Genomic DNA, 24,219 nt, shown 5'->3' with positions numbered 1-24,219 from the left:
ATTGACCGCACTTATATCTGGCACCAGGCACTTCCTCAAGATAAGTGGTGCAATTAGGTATGTAGGGGGAGGGGCATGTCATATTCCCTTTTTCTCCTCCTTTTATCTCTTCATTGGATGCAGGCAGCCAAGCCACACAGCATGATTGGTTGCTAGGATGCATATGGCCAGATCACATGGAATTATTTGTTGCTAGCACTCAGGTTGCTTGGCCTCCCAGGGTTGCTAGGATGTGGGTAGTCCAGTTGACATCACTATAACAGCCAGTGATGCTGCATGGCCCAGCCACCTGCAGACTAGCAACCAGTGATGCTGTGCAGCCTGGCCACAAACATTCTAGCAACCAATGACATTGTGCAGCCCTACCGACGGCATCCTCACTCAGCAGGGCTCTAACTGTAATGAGAATGGTAAGGTGGGGGTCTAATGACACCGTATAGCTCAAAAGCCAATCACAAAATGAGAAATAAACATGAAACACACTCTACATAAAGAAGAGAAATGTCTTCCATCTACCAATCTAAACTGGGCTTTAGTGGAAGAGCATAGAAGCTGAAAAATAAGGAATGAGGAAGGCATGTTCTTCACCTTTTGGAGAGGTTATTACTGGTATTTAGACATGAATGTATGGAATTGTATTTAATTTTTTTATTGCTCATGAGCATTCTTCTTTAATTTTTTCCCTTTAGAGTCCTTGAAGAGATTCTGCAGAGGATTGTAAATGTTCTTCAGGATGAAGACTGTGTAAGTGTTTCTGAGATAAAGTGGAAAAAAATAAGGTTTTCAGCTATAGACTATAACTGTTTTCATGATACAGACATGTTGCCAGTTGAGAAACTTCCAAACACTTGACGTGAAATAACGGTATATCTTTAACAGGGGCACAGACAATAAAAGGCTGACTGATCATTTCCTAGCTTGATAAAGAATATTTTCATTGCCATTGGTGTCATTGTTGCAGATTTTTTCCTTCTATCTGTCCTGTTTGCAACATTGTCACCAGTACATAAAGTAAGAGGAAATCCCCCAGCGAGGCCTTAGAGCGCAGTAGGTTCCACCCTTTTTCCATAGTATTATAAGATAAAAAATGTTTTGACTGGAGATCTACTTTAAAGTAGTACTATGGCCTCCTAATAAATAAGTGATGCAACACCTAAAGCAATACAACCCAAAACAAAAAATAGAATATATTGCAGCCTACCAATCATTAGATGTGGTGGCTGCATTCGTTTTCTATTGTATGGGTTTTTCCCTCTGTTTTCACCCAGTTTTTTGGCCAGTAACACACCTCCTGTATTAGAGTCCCCCCCACTCTGGATGAAGGAGCACAGGGGCACCTTTGCACAGTAGCATTGTCAGTCTGGGGGGGGGGGGGGGGTTTGATTGACTAACAGATTTAGATACACTAAACAAATTGAAGCCAAACTCCAGCTAACATTTTATAAGCAGTCACAGCAACAATTTTTGTTTTTATTTTGAGATAAAGGTTTTACATAATAAATAAATCTAACCATTGTAAGCACCCCTATCCTGCTACATCTGCAGGAGATCTTGTTCTTTTGAAAGACATTCTTACTGGCCAAATCATTAGGTGAAAATAAAAAAAAGAAAGCCTAAAAAGGAAAACAAATGCAGCCATCACATCAAAGAAATGGTAAGCTCCAATATAATAAATGTTCCCTTTTGGAGTGAAAACTGTTAACCGCTTCCCACCCAGCCACTGTACAAATAAGGCAGGGCAGGACAAGCATTATTCTAGGAGGATGTACCTATATGCCCCCCCCCCCCCCGCCAATGCGCCCTCAGGGGCACTCAGCAGCATGATCTGTAATTGTTGTGTCCCTCGGACACAGTGGATCGGGGTACAGGGTCACTATCATTACCTAAACTTTAAAAATACACCTTATTTGCTGACGTCTTGTTATTTATTATGGAACCATTATTGACCTTGCCTAACTTACTTTTATCAGATTTTGGTGCTATATCCGGTTTGAGGATGAACCATATCAAATCGGAAGCTCTAAACATTAATCTTGATGCCCCACCCTTGGTGTCTCCAAAGGACTCCTACAGTATTTGTTCAAATGGAGCACCCATGCACTTCCTTACCTGGGGATAAAACTTACCTCTGACTTTTCCCTACTGTTTCGGGTGAATTATGGCCCCCCTCTACACTTCGTTAGAAACTGAACTACGCATGTGGCACAGTCACACTCATACCTGGATGGGTAGGATAGCCAAAATAAAAATGACAGCTCTCCCTAGAGTACTATATTGCTTCCGCCCACTCCCAATGTTGGTGCCATCCTCTTACCTGAACAAACTTCAGTTGCTTTTTTATTTTGGGGCTCTAAAGGATGCAGGGTAGCCGGATTGACTATGTTTACCTCCAAATCCCATGGGGGCCTGGAGGTCCCTCACCTCCAAAGTTATTACAGGGCTTGATAACTAAATCAGGTCACTCAAATTTTTTCCGCTAATCATGGATTAGACTGGACTAGGTTTAAAGCTCAGGAGAGCTCCCCGCATCTTATAGACCTCCTCTTTTGGCTCCCATCCAAAGTACGTCTGGCAATTCTTTGTCCCACATTCTCGCATTCCCTCCACCTTTGGGAAGTGGCTTGCAAGCTTTATCCCCTTTAATCTCTTCATATACCTGTAGCCCCTCTCTGTAATAAACAGCTGTTTCCCCTGGTCAACCCCCCCAGAACTTCCAGTGGTGGCTTAACAAAGGCCTTTTACAGGATTGTGCACTTTCTTTATCACAAGGGAGTTGAGTCCCATGAGCATTTTACCCAAACTCTAGAAATGCCTCCCCACAAGACATTCCGATTCTGCCAAATAACTCACTTTTTGAAAACACAGCAAAAAAACCTCACTTTTTAAAATAGACGATTGTGGCGTCTGGGAACATGAGGGGGCATTTCTGAAATATATTCCCTCTTTTACTGGGTAAACTCACCTAGCAGACAGCCTGGGAAGCAGAACTGGGGTTGGAAATTGAGGAGAAGGACTGGGTTCAGTGGTCGATTATGGTGCATAAGGGGACTCTTAATACAATGATAGTCAAAGCTAACTACAAAGTGCTTTCTTGCTGGTGCTTAGGTGAAATCGATATTAGCAAAATGTTCCCTGACAAATCTCTCCTGTGCTTTAGAGGCTGAAAACAGGAAGGCACCATGTACAATGTCAGGTGGTCTTGTCTGAAGGTCCAATGTTTTTGGATCAGAATCTTTAAATTGATATACTCAGTCACAGGCCTTATTATTGCTAAAAATGCCAAGACGGCACTTTTTGGTGACCTCCCGGACGGGACCCCCAGACTTCTCTGCACCCTAATTTTATTTTATTTTCCTAGCGGCTAGGGTGACTATTGCCAGAGTGTGGAAAAACCCTACAATCAATTATGCAGCCACTAAACAAAAGGTCTTCCCTTTATTTTCCTTCACCTGCTCTTTTTTCTTTATTTTTCTCCTCTTTCTTTTTTTGTTCTCTCCTCCTCTGATGTATGCTGAATATAATGCCTTGAACACACACTCTTTTATATAGCTAATATAGATTTGATATCTCCATTTTTAGAAAATGGAATCGTATTCCAGGAAGCATTTGTTAATATCTTGGCTTAGAATTGGTTGTAGGTCCTACACTAATATACCTCTAAGTCAAGGGTTGGCACACACCTTTGACTCTGATTGTTCACTTTCTGTATAGATTATTAGTTTACAATTTTGAAGTAAAAACACTGCAACCTGCAGGAAGCAATATAGTGGTCGATCTGGTTGTATTTTACAGATAACTCCTGCTCATTATTTGCTTACTATTTGTATGTAGCCTCGTCCAGATGTACTTATTACCATGACATCAGAGATTATATTATGAAGCTGCGTTTTTTGTACTTGTTTCTATGATTTCCAAAGAAAAATATTTTCAATTAAAATTATTGAACCAGAGAAAATGTTACAGTGGACATAACTATTACCCTGGTCACTGCTGATTCATAGGCCTGCACCTGCTGAATTTTTATAATTCTTTAATATGTTGTTATATATGAAAAATAATTTTTACCTTACAATAAATATTGTGTTTGTGAAGGGGTTAAATCACTGTCTTTTTGTTAAAAAAAAAAAAAAAAGAACACTGTCACTTGGCTAAACAGCTTGATCTGCATTTAAATGAGATAAACAAAGGCAGGTGGAAAAAAAATATTTTATATACAAAATACGATTATTACATGTCGTAACAATTGTCAGAGTACAACATTTTTGCTATAGTCAGTGGTTCACTGTGAAAAAAATATTTTATTGAAGATTATGATAAAATGATTACAATCTGGGGAACACACTGCAGCATTATTCCACACTGTAAAAGCAATATATTTGCTTATAAAATATGCTGTGTATTGCATGCTAATGCAATGAATGTGTGATCCATGTATTGCCAGAGGCTTGCGTTAAGAGTCTCTTGCAGAGCTTCTCAAATAAAATGACTGTGTGATTCATCACTCTTTGATTGGAAGTGAAGTGACACATGTAATTCTGAAGGAGGAGGTGCTGATGTTTTTCCCTTCAACTGTGTTATGTAGTTTCCTGGGGTGAGCTATGTTGTGCCTCTGTATTACTATTTATGCATCCCCTAGGGAGAAAACAATTCATGCTGTTCGTGTATTTCTTCCTGCAGAGCAATGTTATGGAAGATAGCTAGATTTACTGAGCTGTTTTATTATCATATCTGGTTAGCAAATAAGCTATTTGTGATTTTTATTTTACCTATTATTGATAAAGGTCATCTCCATTCACCAGTTAAATCTTTCAGTGCATATCGTTATAGACTTTCAGTTTACATTTGATCCCCAGTGCCAGCCAATTTCTTTATTAAATTTCAGGCAGAGTAACAACACGTTCAAAACTTTGCTAAGATTATAATGCAGAACTTCATTTTCATTTCATTTTTTTCAGATTTCAGTTAATTTCTTCTCCCAATCACCCCATGTCTCACTCCGACACATTGCATGTTACCAGGACAGGAACTGAGGGGAAATAGCCCTAGGGAGGACATGGACAACTAAAGTTCCTCCAGAGGTTTCTCAGGGTTGGCTGATTGGCCTCCTATTCGATGGTGCTTGCATAGTTCAGGGTTCAACATCACTTTGCAGAGCTACATGATCCCAAATAAATGTTTCACCCTCCTGTAAGGGTAGCATTCTGACCATCACTGTATAGGAGCATTCTCCCTACCGGCCACCTATGTAAGGGGCAATTTTATTTTTTTTAGTTTCAATTTGTTTTTATTATTTTTATAGAAAGCTATTATTTTTATAGAAAGCAATACAAAGGGTTCCAACAAGAAAATAGAACATTGCATATGAACAAGCAGTCAGGCAATATAAATATAATATACATGTAAACAGCTGGGTAGTACTTTTGTTATGGAACATATACATGTACAAATAGAGAACTAATGGGGGGAGAACATAAAAAAAAGCAAAAGTTGGGGAGGGGAGTTTGGTGGTGGAGCCAAGTAAGGCTCCTTAGTTGACCGTAAGTTGGGAATAAGTAAGTCTGGGTCCAGTAACGAGTAAGTTAACAATTATTAATACAGGTTCATTTAATTGGGAATCTGATTGTCCAGAGTTGCCAATGGGAATCAAACTTTTCCTATGTCCTTGCTGAGTTTCTATCATACATTCATATTTTGAGTGTTTGCGGACGAGCTCGACAACTTCTCCAAGATTTGGAGCATTGAGCTCCTTCCTCCATTTGCTTGTCAGAATGAGTCTGGCTGCTAGGAGGATATGGGTGTAGTATGGTAAGCAACGGGTTAAGTTGCTGTCTGCAAAATGTTACAATTATGTATATGTCTGGGAGCTGGGTGTGGCTGAAGTTTAGTTGCATGCGTGATGTTCAGTGAATAAAGAAGCAACCTGTACAGCCTGGTCTGTGTTAATACACTACATTTTGGCGACGAGGATGGCTAGCTTTCTGGATTTACCGGCTATCGGACCGTTTGATGTGTCTGGAGACCACACTAGTCTCTCACAGCGCTGGGACAAGTGGAAGAAGGGATTTCAGCTCTATGTTATAGCCACAGGAGTGACTGAACCTGCTCAGAAGAGAGCCATGCTGCTGCATCTAGCTGGACCTCAAGTTCAGGACATTTTTGAAACCCTGGGAGCAACAGGGGATGATTCAGACTATGAGACAGCCATGAATAGACTGAGTGAGTACTTTGAGCCAAAGAAAAATATTCCCTATGAAAGATATAAGTTTAGACAGGCTGTGCAAGAACCGGGAGAAACCACAGACAGTTATGTGACTAGGCTGAAATATCTGGCAAAGTCTTGTGATTTTGGGACTGTAACTGAGGAGATAATCAGAGATCAGGTCATAGAGAAATGCACATCTGTGCAACTCAGGAGGAGATTATTGAGAGAACCTAGTCTCACACTTACTAGTCTGCAGGAGATTGCAAGAGCCATTGAACTGTCTGAGCTCCAGGCTCTGCATATTGAAACCAAGGACACTGCATCTGTCAATACAGTCTCCAAACCTACCTATAATAATAGGAATATCTGGAGTAGGAAAGAGAGTTTTCCAAAGAGGACTTTACATATAACCTGCAGTAAATGTGGCAGAGATGGACACACAAGTCAGGACTGCACTGTGGTACAGAATAAAATGTGCTATGCTTGTGGAAAGACAGGTCATTTTGCAGCTGTGTGTAGAAGTACAACTAGAGATAACAAAACCAAAGGACCATCAGCACAAGTAAATGTTATAGCTGAGGATAAAGAGAGTGCTCCTGACTGTGAATTTATATTCTCCCTGTGTTCTCTGCAAGCTGGGACATTAACCATTAAGATTGGAAATACAGATGTGTCAGTGTTGATTGACTCTGGAGCTACATGCAATGTTATGGACTTAGCTTCTTGGCACAGTCTTAATAGCAGAGAAAACCACCTTAAATTGTGTAACACCACTAAACAGATTTATACTTATGGCTCCAGTACACCACTACAACTTAAAGGCAAATTTTATACCTCTGTTCAAACACATGAGACTGGTCCTCCATTGCAGACCGAATTCTATGTTGTAGATGGCAAAGGGTCGCCTCTGCTTGGTCGTCAAACCGCAATGGCACTAGGGGTGTTAAAGATTGGCCGTGATGTAGGCAGCGCAAGAGTGAATATGCTGTCTCCTGCTATTTCTGCATTGAAAGAGGAATTTAAAGATTGCTTCTCTGGGTTTGGAAAATTAAAGGATTTCCAGTTGGAGCTTCACATTGATCCACATGTAAAGCCTATTGCACAGCCAGTACACAGACTTCCTTATAGCCTGAGATCACCTGTTGAGCACAAACTGGCAGAGCTGCTAGACCTTGACATTATTGAACCTGTCAACGTTAGTTGTTTTACCAAAGGGCACAGATATTCGGATTTGTGTGGACATGAGATGTGCTAACCAAGCTGTGCAGAGAGAGAGACATCCAATTCCCACTATTGAAGATGTTCTACATGCAATGAATGGGGCAAGTGTCTTCAGTAAACTGGATTTGAAATGGGGTTATCATCAGATTGAATTGACCCCAGCATCTAGAGTCATCACTACATTTGCAAACCATAAAGGTATTTTTAGATACAAGAGGTTGATGTTTGGCGTATCGCCAGCACCGGAGGCCTATCAACATGTGATTCAGCAAGTGCTACATGGTTGTGAAGGCACGCATAACATTTCTGATGATATAATTGTGTGGGGAACAAACACACAGGAGCACGATGAACGTCTCCGTGCAGTGCTAAATCGCTTGAAGGAGAAAGGGTTAACATTAAATGAGAAGAAGTGCACATTTCAAATGAATAAAATGACTTTTATGGGCCATGTGCTGTCTGACAGGGGCATTGGTCCGGAGGACTGTAAAATTAAAGCTATGTCTGATGCCAGAAATCCTGAAAACCCTGCAGAAGTACGCAGTTTTCTTGGGCTAGTGAATTACTGTGCCAAGTTTATTCCAGATATGGCGACTGTCAGTGAACCTCTGAGATTGTTAACTCGCAAAGCAGTCCCTTGGAAGTGGGGCCTTTTGGAACAAGGTGCATTTGATGAACTTAAGAGACGGCTGACTTGCGCCACAACTTTGGCTTATTTCAATCCTACTGCACACACCCAAGTTATTGTCGATGCTAGCCCTGTGGGGTTAGGCGCCATCTTGGTTCAGAGACAATGCACAGGCGATTACAGGCCTATTCAGTATGCAAGCAGATCCCTTACTGATGTAGAGAGACGTTATTCTCAGACCGAGAAAGAAGCTTTGGCTGTTGTTTGGGGATGTGAAAGGTTTCACACCTATCTTTACGGCCTTGATTTTGAAATCATCACAGACCACAAGCCTCTGGAAGTGATATATTCGCCACGCTCAAAACCATCCGCCAGAATTGAAAGATGGGTTCTCAGATTGTTACCGTACCGATTTACAGTGCGGTACAGACCTGGACCGACTAATGCGGCAGATGCACTTTCCAGATTGCCTCAGTCTTCAGCACCTGTTCATAACCTAGCAGAACAGTACATTTGTTTTGTGGCTACTAACGCCATGCCTCAGGCATTGACACCGCGGGAGGTTGAAGAATTGTCATCTGTGGATCCGGACATTGCTCGATTGAGAAAATGTGTAAGACAAGGGGTTTGGGTGGATTGTGACCCAAGCTATCACAGAATCAAACAAGAGCTGAGTATTGCTGGACAACTAGTTTTACGTGGCAATCGTATTGTGATGCCTAGAGACTTACGGAAACGTACATTACATTTAGCCCATGAGGGCCATCAAGGCATTGTACGCACCAAACAAAGATTACGTGAGAAAGTCTGGTGGCCAGAAATTGACAAGGCTGTGGAACGTTTGGTTTCTTCATGTTGAGCATGTCAGTTGGTGGGCAGCAAACCTAAACCAGAACCAGTAACTCACACTGTTCTACCTGAGGGACCATGGGAAGATTTAGCCATTGATCTGTGTGACATTCCATCTGGACACCATCTTTTAGTTGTTGTGGACTATTATTCAAGGTGGCAAGAGGTGGTAGTTCTCACTAAAGCTACATCATCAACTGTAATTGAGGGGTTGGAGAGCATTTTTGCGTCTCATGGGTTGCCTAAACGGATTGTGAGTGATAATGGTGCCCAATTTACTTCTCAGGAATTTCAGGACTATCTGAAATCAAATGCTATTGAACATCATCGTACAACTCCATACTGGCCACAGGCTAACGGGGAAGTGGAACGCCAGAAAGCTTTGCAGATTGCTCATTTAGAGAGAAGAGACTGGATAAAGGAACTGTGGCGTTTTCTTTTGGCTTATCGCACAACTCCGCATACTGTCACTGGAGTTAGTCCTGCGGAACTTCTTTGTGGTCGCAAATTCAGGACAAAATTGCCAGACATTGGGGGTCCTCCTACGAGTCAGGAACCTTTTCGGCATATTGATGAGGAAAGGAAGATCCGGGCTGAACAGTATGCAAACCACCGCCGCCATTGTCAACCTAGTGGCCTTCAGCAGGGTGATAAGGTGTTGCTTCAACAAACAAACTGGCTCCGTCCTTTGAACCTGAGCCTTATGTTGTAAAGGAGAAAAGAGGTACTCAAGTGGTTTTAGAGGATTTAGATGGACACACAAAAGTGCGTAATTCCTCCTTTGTGAAGAAATTTATTGAGTCAGGAGGTCAAGTATCGGACGACGGCGAACAGGCAAAGAGTAGTGATGATACTGCCAGTGATCCAGACTTCAATCCACTACCATCCACATCGGAATGGCCAAGAGAAAAACGAGCAACTAATCCACCGGCCTACCTTAAGGACTATGTGTATAGTCAGGGGTTTATAGTTTAAATTTCTAGTTGTTCATCCATGCATTTTGTTAATCTTATTAATACGTTGTGCATGTTATGTTTTATTCAAAGAGAGGAGGGAATGTAGTATGGTAAGCAACGGGTTAAGTTGCTGTCTGCAAAATGTTACAATTATGTATATGTCTGGGAGCTGGGTGTGGCTGAAGTTTAGTTGCATGCGTGATGTTCAGTGAATAAAGAAGCAACCTGTACAGCCTGGTCTGTGTTAATACACTACAATGGGTGACAATGCTTTGTCCAGAGAGGGGAAATTTGTCAATACCAAGGCTCAGATTTGCAAGCCCCAGGTCAGGTGGAGTAAGGATGCCTGTGATCTCCGATATAAGGCAAAAGACGCTCCTCCAAAAGCTTTGTAGACTTTTACAGGTCCAAAACATGTGTAAAAGATGTCCAACCTCCCCGCACTCCCTCCAGCAAAGTGGCGATGAGGAGGGCAGGAATTTGGTGATACAAAGAGGGGTGAGATACCACCGCAGGGCAATGTTTTGGGATAATTCCCAGTGGTAATACAATGAGAAGCCCTTGTAGATAGATCTGAGGGCCGCTTGCCATTGTGAGTGGGGGAACGTGGATCCCAGGTCTGTTTCCCATTTTAGGTAAGGGGGTGATTTGTCAAAACTAATTTTGTCTTGGAGGATATTATAAAAAAGGGAGCTACCTTTCGGGGGTGGAGGAGAGGCATGATAGATCTCCAAATCACCACAGGGAGAGAGGTGCCGTCCACCCTAACGGATCTCAGGAATTGAGAAGTTTGAAGATATGAATATTAATCTGTGTGAGAAAGGTCAAATTCCAGAGCTAGACTTTCAAACGTTTTGATATGACCATCCACAAGGAGATTCGAGAGTAAACGCTTTGTAGGGGGCATTTTTCTAACTGACACCAATAAATTCCTTTTAGCAGGAGTTCTTTAAGACATAATAATCATTTCAAGGGTTCCTCCGAGTTAAATAAGTTGAGAAAACCTGCTCTAGAGAAATACTAATTTAGTAGCAATCAAATTGAGGTTTCCAAGCAATGCATACATTATTTTATCAAGATAAATTCACTAATTGCTATTGCTATCTGCATAAATCACAATTTAGTTGTACTTATCTGGGCTCCTTCACTTCTGGGCCCCATACCAGACAGGAAATAAACATATTAACAAAACAGCTACAACGCATTACTCAATAAATATATTATATAACATTTGAATTATTATATAACTAGATGTATCAATATTAGGCTGGTTTCACACTTGTGCAAACTGCATTCTGCAAGTAAGCTGTCCATTTATTTCAATAGGCTGCCCTACCCACAGAAACTCAGGGAAAGAAGTCCCTGACTCTTTTTTTAAATGAAGCTGTACAAGTTACATGAGATTTGGTGCACGTGAAAATGTGCTGTGTTTGCAGATGCATGGGGGTGCCATTAAGAATTATCTGCTCATCTGCTAAAAAGCAGCACAGTTTGCCTGTCGATAATGCACACAAATTTGTGAGTGTTCCTGACCCACACAAGGTTGAACCTAGCCTTATATAAAATTTCCAAATTACCTTGAATATGGATTTACCAGGCTTTATTTTAAATGCTGGCAATATTTATTACAGTTTTATTGTTGGTAACAAACTAAACTATTGTAGGTTCTCATAAAATCAAATGTATTTAAGAATTGGTGAGGATATATGAAACAGTGATTGGATAATGCTGAGTGCAGACAACATGATAAAAGAAGGCAAAGCTCCCAATATGAGGCACTGCTTGCAATTTCTTTCAGTTGTTGGGGCCATTTCTACTGCCAATATCAAGCGATGCTTGCACTTTCTTTCAATAAATGGGCTATTTTTGAACCATATAAGGCTATTAATTAGGGATGCACCGAATGTTCGGCGACCGAACATTATTCGGCCGAAAATAGAAAAAATAGCACTTTCGGTGTTCGGCCGAATAAGTCAAAAGGCCGAATAATTTTGTGCCGAATAATAGGGCTGAACGATAGTCGATATGATATCGACTATCGTTCTGTGGCCGTAGGCGATATTCATATCGCCGAGGTCACGATATTTACAGGGGGAAGGGACTCGGAAGAGGACAGGAGGACTCTCAGACTTCCGTGAAGCCGGGACACTTCAGCGGTGAGCATACATTACATTACTCACTCGTACACTGCAGCCCGCCCCACACATTCAGTGAGTCTTACTCTCCTCCCTAGTTTTTTCAATGGCACATTCAGGAAGCCAATCACGCCGTGATTAGCTGCACAGCGAACCAATCACGCGTGCCTGCACACCTGATTGGTTCCGCTGTGCCGCTACTCACGGCGTGATTGGCTTCCTGAATGTGCCATTGAAAAAACTAGGGAGGAGAGTAAGACTCACTGAATGTGTGGGGCGGGCTGCAGTGCACTAGTGAGTAATGTATGTATGCGGCTGTGCTCCTTTCCAGGCTCCTACTAGTCCACCTCCAGCCTCCTACTACCACCACTGTGAGAGACTGTCTGTCACTGTATAATCTGATCGAGTCCACACTGACACTGACTGACTGTCACTGAGTAATTGATGTTACCACATTAACCCTGACCTGCCCAGTGCCCTGTATCTGCAATTAAAATTTACAAGGCTGCCTGCATGCTTCCTGATTTCCATTCCCAGCATCCTTCCCAATCCCTACAGTGTCACTAACATTAACCCTATGGTACAAGGCTGCAGTGTGCACTGAATCCCATTCCCTACAGTAACATTTAGGGAGAGAGAGAGACATGAGAGGACAAGAGAGAGAGAGTGAGAGGACAAGAGAGAGAGAGTGAGAGGACAAGAGAGAGAGAGAGAGAGAGAGAGAGAGAGAGAGAGAGAGAGAGAGAGAGAGACACGAGAGGACAAGAGAGAGGACAAAAAATTGGCAAAATAAATGGAAAAAATGCGAAACACCGCGTTCGGTATTCGGCCTTCGGCCTTCGGCCAAACATTTTATTATTATTCGGCTTCGGCCAAGAATTTCATTTTGGTGCATCCCTACTATTAATAAGCCTTTCAAGCAAATGGGGTATTTCTAGAGCTTCTGTTTAGAAGAATGAAGAAGCTGAACTACCATATGGACCCATGTCAAAATCGGGCAAATCGGCATCCATGGAAATATAATTGTTTACCCTTGGGCTTTTTAAAGTATTTAAGTATACATCTACAATAAACTGAATAAAACATAAAATTAAAAATTATATAAAAAGTGATGCTATTGCCATCACCAAAATAACATGTCTAAAATTTGTCTAACTGGTACATGATCAATAGTTAAGTTTTCACTACCCAGTTAATAATATTAGTTTAAACTTGGATATTTATATTAGTTTACAAAAGGAATATAGTATGTTTTGGGCATATTTACCAGTGTCCGCTGGAAATGCTGAGCATTGTTGACACTTCTTTGAGGGCAAAATGATACTAACTTTCACACACATCTATGCCCATGCTCTTGTTTGTCTAAGCACATTCAGGTATTGAACAATCTAAGGGACACAATTAACAAATATTTAAGTAAATAATATCACCCATTGACCAATCTCTATTATAAGGAGTAAATAGAACTAAGTCAAACACATTTTGTGGAATATCCAAAATATATTCTGACATTATTTTGGGACTAAAAATCAATTTACCATATTTAAAGCTATAAAAATAATTGGCATCTCCTGTAGAGCAGTGCCAGTTAGACTCTATGCCATGCACATGGGCTCATAGGAAAATCACTGACGGATGAAGAGAGCAGAGTGACCATAATAATGTCCTTAATTGTTCAATCAGAAAGCTGTAGGGAGGGAAATGACACCACTCTGTTCCTTAGCGCTATTAGAAAAAGCAGTATCACCCTCCTAGCTATACTATCTGGTGGAGGTGTATTAAATGTCATATGCCATTTGTCAGATAAAACAGTTTACATATATTATTTTCAACTGTGTATTTAGCTGCTTTCCTGGAGTCAAGCTTTTCTTTATTTATTTTTTGCTATGCAGCACCGGGGATATTACTTACCTGTAGCAAAGTGTGCCCCATGCCTGGCTGGCTGCTGCATAGCATAAAAATAATTTCCTCACTGCCACTGGACCCTCCCCACAGCGTTGATCTTCTGGCGCTTATGGAGTTAATATCAGCTGCTTCAAGTTTGAAAGAGTTGTTCACCTTGCTTGTCCCATTCAACATGCCTTCTCCATCCATAGAACATGTAGTAGTCTTTCCCTGAATTCAAAGTGTACTGTGATTGGAGGAGGCAGATCTTGTCATTCATGTGTTCATTTTCCAGTCACAAAATGCTTTGCATTCTGGGAAAGAGCAGTATGAGCTCAATGAATGGAAGAGGCAGATGAGCAGACTAAAGCCCCGTACACATGTACCGATCGTCGGCCAAACGATCGGCCGTCTTTTGTCCAGGGCTGTCTTGTCTGTTGAAAAGTGCAAAAGACTGCACACGAATTTTGTCGGCCAACAACAGCCGACTGCAGAAGTGATGTCATGTGATGGTTAACTTTCCTTGTCTTTTTTCTTTTCTGAGCATGCCCAGTCTTGCAAATCTGCTGTCTGTCGGCCGAATTCTGTACTGACTGGCTAACAATCGGCCGTTCTGGTGTTGGCCAACAAAAAATTTAATGCTTGCTCGACAGATTCTTTTCGGCCGAAAGTGCACTGTCGGCTGTCAGAAGCATCATACTAACAAGCCGAACATTTTCGGCCGACAACCGACAAAGCCGACACTTTCACACGCTGCTGATGTTAACCAGTAGAGCAGTTCTGTTGGGAGGACCCAATGGCAGTGTGGAAAAGATTTCGATGCTATGCAGCAGCCAGCCAGACATAGAACACACATCATTAGAAATAAGGTACATCCCTGTTGCTGTATAACAAAATTATTATTTAACTAAGCTTCAGCTTTAATATTACAGTCATTGAGCAATTTATTAGAAACACTCGCACACCTTATTTATGCAATTATCTAATTAGCCAATCACGTGGCAGCAGCGTAGCGAATTAAATTATGCAGACACAGGCCAGGCGCTTCATTTAATGTTCACATCAAACACTAGAATGGGGAAAGATGTGATTTCTGGGATTTTGACTGTCATTCCTGGAATGCACAACATATTGATCGTTGAGGCCATTGGACTACAACAGCAGAAGACCATGTCAAGGCCTACACCAGTCAAACAAGAAGAGCAGCTTGAAATTACATTGGCAAAGGCGCACCAAAGCTTGGACAGGCAACCAAAGAGAGTTGAGGACTGTAAAAACTTAGACTGGTATGATGAATCCAAATGCTGCTGAGGCACACAGATGGTAGTTTAGTGACTGGATCTGAATTCAATAAAATACCTTTGGTATGTGATAGAACAGGAGATTTGCAGCATTAATGTGCAGCTCGCTAATGCAGAAATTGCATAATGCAATGATGTCAGCGTGGACTATAATCTTTGAGGAATGCTTGGGGAATCCATGCCACAAAAGTTATTTTACGAGCGAAGGGAGGCCTTAACCAGTATTAGTATATAGTGTTTCTAATCAATTGCTTGGTCAGTGTACATGGTTTAATAATCAGATATAATAACAGTAGGCATTGTTATATTTGCTGCAAGATGATGGCGAGCTTTTCAAAAATTTGTTAAAGTACTACTTATCAGGAATGGCTATCAATCAGGTTTCGGGAACGCGTGGATGTTATAGAACGAGCACACACATAAGCATTGCCTGTGATGTTAAAACTGCAGTAGCCCATAAAACCCAATCTCACTCTACAGAAGTCTGACTTTTGAAGGATTAAATCCAACGTGTTGCATTCACTTAATACACTTGGTACATCACTGTTTGCTTTACTAAAGAGGCCTGTGTATTTCAGGTCCTTAAATGAACTTGTCAATTATTTTTCCCCAAGTAACAGTGACAAAAATCCTCTTAAATATAAAACACATTAGCATAAAGCAAGAAGCCCCAGCAGGGAATTAATGACTCAGATGAAATAAAAATGAACAGCTCTCTTTGACTTGAGTCATAGAATCTTACATGGGAGAATGCGTTCGTCTGACTTCAGAAGTCACCAAAGAGTTTTTTCTATTAACTAATGTTAACAGTTTAGGATAGGGATGCAGTGCTCTTCGTGTGGCAAAATATACTTTTAAAATAATGTACTTTTCATATTTAAACACTTATCAGATAATTTAGCAGAAGGATGGTGTAACAAAAACGGAGGATTGCTGCTATCTGACCTAACCTAAAGAAAAGCCTAACGTAATACTTACATTTCACCAGGTTTGGCCTTTCTCAGTGGTATTAGGGTGAATTTAAACAACAACATGTAGGCTGGGGGGATAAATGTGTAGATTGAGTCACTGATTGTACAAACAGAGCTAGCTAATCAGTTCCATATGGGCCATACACACAATAAGATTTTCTGAAGACTTTTTCCTTTAGACCAGGGATCCTCAAACTACGGCCCTCCAGCTGTTGCGGAACTACACATCCTCTGAGGCATTGTAAAACTCTGACATTCACGGACATGACTAGGCATGATGGGAATTGTAGTTCCCGAACAACTGGAGGGCCATAGTTTGAAGACCCCTGCTTTAGACTTACCAAAACCATATAATATGAGGTCAAACCTAAACACTTTCAATTTGTATGCAATCTGGCAGGCCCTTGCACTACATAGAAAAGGTAAATCTGAAGGAAATCTAACCACAAAAGTTGGATAGTGTGTATCTAGCTTTAGCCTGCACACAGGTCCTACCCATTGCTTTAACTTGATAATAGAAACATCAGTTTTGGGACCCTGGAGAGGGTTAAGACATAATAAAAGTTTAGCAAACAGTGGATGTGTAAATAGTAGGGATGAGTGATTTCAGAAAAATGGATTTCAGCATTGGGGAAATTTCGCCTATGTGGAAACTCTCAAGTTAGCTCATTAAAACCAATATACTTTTTTTGGTTGCTGTATTGTGGGTGGTTTCATTTCTTTCATTTAGTTTATTTATTTCATTTAGCTTTACTTTTTTTACACTGCCCATTTTTTTTTAGAAAAAAAAGATGATAAAGAGCTTTCTTGATACAAAACGAGGTCCAGGATACTTAAAAGGCACTTTCATAACTCTCGGGAGCCATTTAAAGCCAATTACACCATTAAAAGCCAGGAAAAACATTTTCATTTTGCCTTCTCCATTGACGTCACTGCATTTCACCAACATGGCAACATTTCTGATAAAATCCTACAATTTATGCTGATCATTTGGAGAAATTAAAACTCTTAATTTTACTGATCACTAGTAAATAGATGAACTGTAATGATCGATTTAGGGCACCTGCAAATGCATTTTATTTGTAGCAGATAGATCTTTTTTTTTACAGAGCACGGGAGCAACTGCGCTTACTCAGACCTGATCTGCTAAATAGAAATCAGCTTTAATTAATCTGGATACACTGAACTGTCGCAGGCAAACATTTTATTGGCTGTTATAGATTATTGGACTTTAGTTGTTTTCTTATAAAAAAAAATGTATACAGTAATAAATACTTGAATATTCAGAAATCTAATACTTTATGTATTTGCATTGTCAAATTTATTTTTTTATGTTTCCTCTCAGTGCCTGCAGTCTCTGTCTCTCGCAGACTCTCGTCTAAAATCTCGCACTTGTATCGTGCTTAATGCTCTTGGGAGCAACACATCTCTTCAAGAGTTGGATATTAGCGGCAACGGAATGTCAGATATTGGAGCAAAGATGCTAGGAAAAACCTTACAGATAAACAGTACTCTACGGTGAGTTCTACTATAGGATTTACAGGGCTGGGTGTCTAAATAGTCAACATAGACCATGCTTGGGCAGCAGAGATGCTGATTGTCATTCCCATGTACACTAATCCAAAAAATTAAAGGAACATTTTTTAATCAGAGTATAGCATCAAGTCAGTTAAACTCCTGGGATATTGATCTGGTCAGTTAAGTAGCAGAAGGGGTTGGTAATCAGTTTCAGCTATTTTGGTGTTATTGAAATTAAAAACAGGTGCACTAGATGGGCAACAATGAGGTGACCTCCAAAACAGGAATGGTTTTACAGGTGGAGGCCACTGAAATATTTTTCCCTACTCATCTTTGCAGACTGTTTTTCAATAGTTTTGCGTTTAGCTAGGGTCAGTATCACTACTGGTAGCATGAGGCGATACCTGGACCCTGAAGAGGTTGCACAGGAAGTCCGACTCCTCCAGGATGGCACATCAATACGTGCCATTGCCAGAAGGTTTGCTGTGTCTCCCAGCACAGTCTCAAGAGCATGGAGGAGATTCCAAAAGACAGGCAGTTACTCTAGGAGACTTGGAGACTTGGACAGGGCTGTAGAAGGTCCTTAACCCATCAGCAGGACCTGTATCTGCTCCTTTGTGCAAGGAGGAACAGGATGAGCACTGCCAGAGCCCTACAAAATGACCTCCAGCAGGCCACTGGTGAGAATGCCTCTGATCAAACAAACAGACTTCCTCTAGTCCTCTAGTGGGCCCTATGCTCACTGCCCAGTGCTGTGGAACTCGAATGGCATTTGCCATTGAACACCAGAATTGGCAGGTTTGCCGGTTCACCTTGGGCACATATGACAGACGTGAAAGGGTCTGGAGAAACTGTGGAGAACGTTATGCTGCCTGAAACATCGTTCAGCATGACCGGTTTGGTGGTGCGTAAGTGATGATCTGGGGAGGCATATCCATGGAGAAATACACAGACCTCTACAGGCTGGACAATGGCACCCTGACTGCCATTAATTATTGGGATGAAATCCTTGAACCCATTGTCAAAATACGCTGGTGCAGTGGGTCCTGGGTTCCTCCTGGTGCATTACAATGCCTGGCCTCATGTGGGTAGAGTATGCAGCCAGTTCCTGGAGGATGAAGGAATTGGATCCATTGAATGGTCCACACCCTCACCTGACGCAAAATCCAATAGAACACCTCTGGGACATTATGTTTCAGTCTATCTGATGCCATCAGGTTGCACCTCAGTCTGTTCAGGAACTTAGTGATGCCCTGGTCCAGATATGGGAGAAAATACCCCAGGGCACCATCTGCTATCTCATTAGGAGCATGCCCCAATGTTGTCACTCATGCATACAAGCACATAGGGGCATTACAAACTACTAAGTACCATTTTGAGTTGCTGTAATGAAATTTCAGCAAAATGACTATCCTGCTGTATCATTTTTTCACTTTGAGGGGTCTTTGAATTCAGCCCTCTGTAGGTTGATAATTTTCCTTTCCATCAAACAATGTGACATCCTTTCGATCCTAACACATTACCCAGTCCATATCAATATAGATATCCCATTGAGATCTGATGTGTTTTCAAAGTGTCCACTTATTCCTTTGAGCAGTGTATAATAGATAATAAATAAAATATAAATATATTCCAGACTGGTCTGCAGTGTATTGGTAGAAAGCATACTTGGTAGTTCAACAAGTCTAGGTCTGCATTTCTAGAACCAAATTGCTAGTAGAGTAGGGCAACAGTTTGCCCTACCCTTCTTTCAATGGATTTAGGCATAATAACACAGAGTGGACCAACAGTTTCTCACAGTCTTAGTATGATACTAATGCCCCATACACACGTGCAGATTATCTGCAGACTTTTGTCTGCAGACTTACCTTTTCTATGTAGTGCAAGGGCCTGCCGCATTGCATACAAATTGAAAGTGTTTAGGTTTGACCTCATATTATATGGTTTTGGTAAGTCTGCAGACAAAAGTCTGCAGATAATCTGCACGTGTGTATGGGGCATAAGGCTAAGCAGTAGACCTTTGAACAAGACTTTTGGCCCCAGAGGGAATTAGTATAGAAATTCAGCCCTGAAAAAACTCAATTAATGTTAGCCCTAACCAGGCCACCTGGAAATATACTTCAGCTATATACCTCCTGTTGGACCAGGTTTATAACTAACCAGCTGTTGATTAATTAGAGAATGTTAGAAAGGGAGGGATTTGCATTACGACTGAATAAACTCCACTGCTCATTTTTATTATTCTTTCTAATGTGTTTACTAGCAAAGTAGAAAAAGCTTGATATATTATATGTCTGATGTTCTTAAAGGCCTGCTCTGAATACTGTAGGATATTGTGCTTACAGTGTGATAAAAAAAAAAAATAGACTGACTTTCATATATCTCCTGTCTGATATATGCCTTCTCCAGATCTGTGCTTTGGGACAGGAATGCAGTGTCAGCTTCTGGGTTTATGGATGTGGCAAGAGCACTTGAAAAGTGAGTTGGCAAAATGGGGCTTTTCATATATGGACTAGGAGGCTAAAATAAACCATAATGATATTATTACTTCTATTTATGCAAACTAGAAATAAAACACTTCGCTTCATGTCCTTTCCTGTGGGAGACATCTGCCAGGCTTACCAGAGACACCCTGAGAGAGCAGAAAGTGCCTGGAGGAAGGTAAATGGTTGGTTCATAGAAGCCTGTTTTATGACATTTGTGGAGACCTACAATTTTTGCCTATTTAGTAAAACAGAACTGGCAGAGCAAATCAAAGGGATGGGTCCACCGACTTCAAGGACCTTTATAAAGATATGTTACTATCAAGATGTGATTGCTAGTGTTCTTTATGACCTTGAAAGGTAAGAAACACCCAAATAGATTTTTATTTAAATGATTCTCCTGTAAAAGACTAAATGGGAAAAAAAGGGTTTGATATATTACACATGCTTCCACCATGTCCACACACAACATCCATATTCCACAGATACAATCTGAAATGTGTGGACAACTTTAACATAGTCTTTTATTTTTATAGGTCATGTATAGTCTCTTTAGAGGAAGGAAGAAAAGGATCATGGTGGTGCTAGGAAGGTGATAGGGTATAGTGGGTGCAAATTTATGGTGAAGTTGGTAGGATCAAAGTTGATATGGTAGGGAATGGAAGCTGATGGTGGAACCCATATGGTAGAAAGGGTGGCAGATGGTTTGGGGATGGGGGTTGATAGTGGAGAGTGGAGTGGGTGCTGATGGTGTAGCAAAGAGAAAAATAATTTGTACCACTTTTTGGGAACACAGGGCAGTGGGCATATGCATTATGTAGAAAATATGACAGAGTTAATGAAAATTGGATAAAGCTTGGACCTTAATGGGATTTTGGGGGGAGCTTGGAATTTATGCAGGATAGGGATCTGAAGATGAGAAATGGAGAGCAGGCTTGGGTTGGAAGACTACGCACAATCATATCTGAGGTTATAGTGGAAAGCTATAGTAGAGATAAAGGAAGAAATGTGCTGTGCTGTTGGGGGCGCAGCAGATCAGGAACAGAAGGGGAACTTATGGTAAAATATTAGCTGTGTGAGCAAAGAAGTGAAATATTCTAATGGCTTTGGAGAGAAAGAGGAGAATTTGCTCAAAGGAGAAGAGAAGAGACACTGAGTGATCCAGAAAATGGGTGCTAGGGGATGGATTTAAGAACAGGAACAGAACAAACCAATAATGTATTATTTTTCTCAGATACATAGCTGTCTCCTTCGAAACTCTCAGACTTTGGCTGCCTCTGATCAAAGAGCACTACGACTTCAACAGGGAGTAGCAAATAGTGCAGAACAGGTAATAGAAGTCCCATTTCACTATCCCATCTCTTACTTGCATAATCTAACAGTCTTTCTCTCTTCCTTTATCCACCTCCCACTATTAGATGCTGCAGACACTATCGATGTTGATAAATGATCACATTAATGCTTTGCGGTCATGTGACCTGGAAACTGTCCAAGAAGATATCATATGCGCAAGACAGCTTCTCCGAGATGCCAAGAACTGTCGGGCAGTAAGCCTCTCCTAAACTAATGCACACAAGTCATGCTGATCCCTGGACCACAGGCTGTTAAAAAGAAACCATAATATAATATGAAATATTTAGATTCATATAAGAAAATACAGAATACCACATATTAAGTACATGGGGAGAAATAATCTAGTAATGATTGTAATTATAGCTACATCCCGCTTTATTCAGTCCATTCCAGTGCAAGAATATTCTGGTGTTTAGCAAAGCATATGATCGGCAACGACCTTATAAAGAATGATGTAATATACTGTCATATTACAGTATGATGTCATTATATAGCTATTGATCTCCAAAGAATAAGAAATTATGCATGCTACTCCGAAAGACCCTTAATTAATAGCAACAGTAACACATTTCTTCTTTAGACACACTGAAAGTTATCTTCCTCCCTAGAGGGAGATACAGTATATTATTCCAAAGTTACATACATAGTTTTCAATGTATCTGTTTCTAACCCTGACACTTTTCCCCTTCTTACCACCAGTTATTACCACGTCTCCTAGAAGCGGGCAGCTGGCTGTCTCCTTCTGGCCCCGCTCAGCGCCTCCTTGAAACGGTCTCATATGAATTGTCTCGAGCAGTGGATAGGGAACTGCAGGTACTAAAAAAAGCATTGTGTCTTTCAAATGTGACATTTCCATCTTTCTTTCCCTTTGTGTCCATTTTTCATATTTAGCTTCTCTTCGGTGTAGATTGCCATGTTTAACAATCTAACTATTGCTTAAAGTAGAAGTCCACCCTAAAACTAATATCCCTGCATCTACAGACATCAACGATCTAACACTAACCTATCTAACCCTGTAAAGAAGAAATCAGTATACATACATTTTTTGAAGCCAATCTGATTCGATCCTGCACTGAACTGTCAGCCGCAGCTTCGCCATGCAGAGGACACATTCGACAGCGGAAGCCCCATAGTAAGTCTATGGGTGACGTCACTCCCCATTCATTTCACAGCCGTTGTCGGCCATGTCCTCTGTAGAGCTTCCATCCCTGGAGACCGAATCAGATCGGCTTTAAAAAAGGTGTATTCTGATTTCTTCTTTACAGGGCTAGATAGGTTATTGTTAGACTGTGGAGGTCTATAGATGCAGGGATTTTAGTTTTAGTCGCTCTCTTTTTTCTCCGAAAAGAGAGAGACACTGCTGCCTCATCTCTGCCCACCAGTGCCACCAACCAGTGCAGGTCAGTGGCACCTACTAGTGCTCACCAGTGCCACCTATCAATGCGAACCAGTGCCACCTATCAATGCCCACCAGTGCTACCTATCAGTGCTGCCAATCAGTGCCTCATCATCAGAGCTGCCTATCAGTGTCACCTACCAGTGCCTATAAGTGACCATCAGTGCCACTTATCAGTGCCCATCAGTGCCACCTATCGGTGCCCACCAGTGCCACCTTATGAGTGCCGCCTTATCAGTGCCCATCAGTGCAGCCTATTAGTGCTCATCAGTGCACATCAATTAAGGTGAAAAATTACCTGTTTGCAAGATTTTATAACTATAAAAGAATTTTTTTTTTATTCAAAATTTTCGGTCATTTAAAGTGTGACAGTGCTCAAAGGTGAAAATTGGCCTGGGCAGGAAGGGGGTTTAACCACTTGCCGACCGCCGCAAGTACATATACTGCGGCGGTCAGCCCCTCACAGGCAGAGTGACGTATCGGTACGTCACTAGCCTGGGAGGGTCTGGGGAGAGGGAGAAAGGCAGGCAGCTTGTGTAAACAAGCTGCCTGTCAGTTCTCCCTGTGTAGAGACACTGATCATACGGTTCTACTATGTAGAACCGTTGATCAGTGTAACTACACCTCAAGCCACAGCCAATCACAGTTAGAATCACGCCCCTAGGGACACACACAGCCCCTCCCTCTCAAATAAAGTTAACCCCTTCACTGCCAGTGTAATTTTACAGTAACAGTGCATATATATATAGCACTGATTACTGTAGAAATGTCACTGGTAACCCCAAAAGTGTCAAAAATGTCAGTCAAGGGTCCGATCTGTCCACCGCAATGTCGCAGTACCGCAAAAAAATCGCAGATCGCCGCCATTACGCGTTAAAAAAAAAAAACAACAAAAATGACAAAAATCTTTCCCTTTGTTAGTAAACGCGATAACTTTTGCGCAAACCAATCAAAATACGCTTTTTGCGATTTTTTTTACCAAACATATGTAGCATAAAACAAATTGGCCGGAAATGTTAAAAAATTGACTTTTACTTTTTTTTTTGGGGAATTTCATATAAAAAAATGTGAAAAATATTGTTATTTTTGCAAAATTGACGCTCTTTTTTTGTTTATAGCGCGTGATCAAAAAATCGCACAGGTGATCAAATACCACCAAAAGAAAGCTCTGTTTGTGGGGAAAAAAGGACGTCAAATTTGTTTAGGTACAGCGTCGCACGACCGCACAATTGTCCGTTAAATTCACACAGTGCCGAATCGCAAAATATCCCCTGGTCTTTTAGCAGCCAAATCCTCCGGGGCTTAAGTGGTTAAGTGTCCAG

General features: G+C 41.2%; 1 protein-coding gene across 4 annotated transcripts in view; it reads left to right on the top strand.

Annotated features, from left to right (window-relative positions):
• CARMIL3 (capping protein regulator and myosin 1 linker 3) overlaps nucleotides 1–24,219 on the top strand; it is a 166,169-nt gene that overhangs the window by 102,758 nt on the left and 39,192 nt on the right. For all 4 annotated transcript variants that reach the window (XM_082260241.1, XM_082260242.1, XM_082260243.1 and 1 more), the window contains exons 20-26: nucleotides 690–744; nucleotides 17,493–17,665; nucleotides 20,075–20,143; nucleotides 20,233–20,326; nucleotides 21,383–21,478; nucleotides 21,567–21,695; nucleotides 22,201–22,314. In XM_082260241.1, coding sequence (XP_082116367.1) covers nucleotides 690–744; nucleotides 17,493–17,665; nucleotides 20,075–20,143; nucleotides 20,233–20,326; nucleotides 21,383–21,478; nucleotides 21,567–21,695; nucleotides 22,201–22,314 — 730 coding nt within the window. The remainder of the gene's footprint in view (nucleotides 1–689; nucleotides 745–17,492; nucleotides 17,666–20,074; nucleotides 20,144–20,232; nucleotides 20,327–21,382; nucleotides 21,479–21,566; nucleotides 21,696–22,200; nucleotides 22,315–24,219) is intronic.

Source organism: Pelophylax lessonae (assembly GCF_965119305.1).
Source record: "Pelophylax lessonae genome assembly, chromosome: 1".
NCBI classification, from domain to species: domain Eukaryota; kingdom Metazoa; phylum Chordata; class Amphibia; order Anura; family Ranidae; genus Pelophylax; species Pelophylax lessonae.
This window is presented reverse-complemented; position numbering and strand designations above follow the sequence as displayed.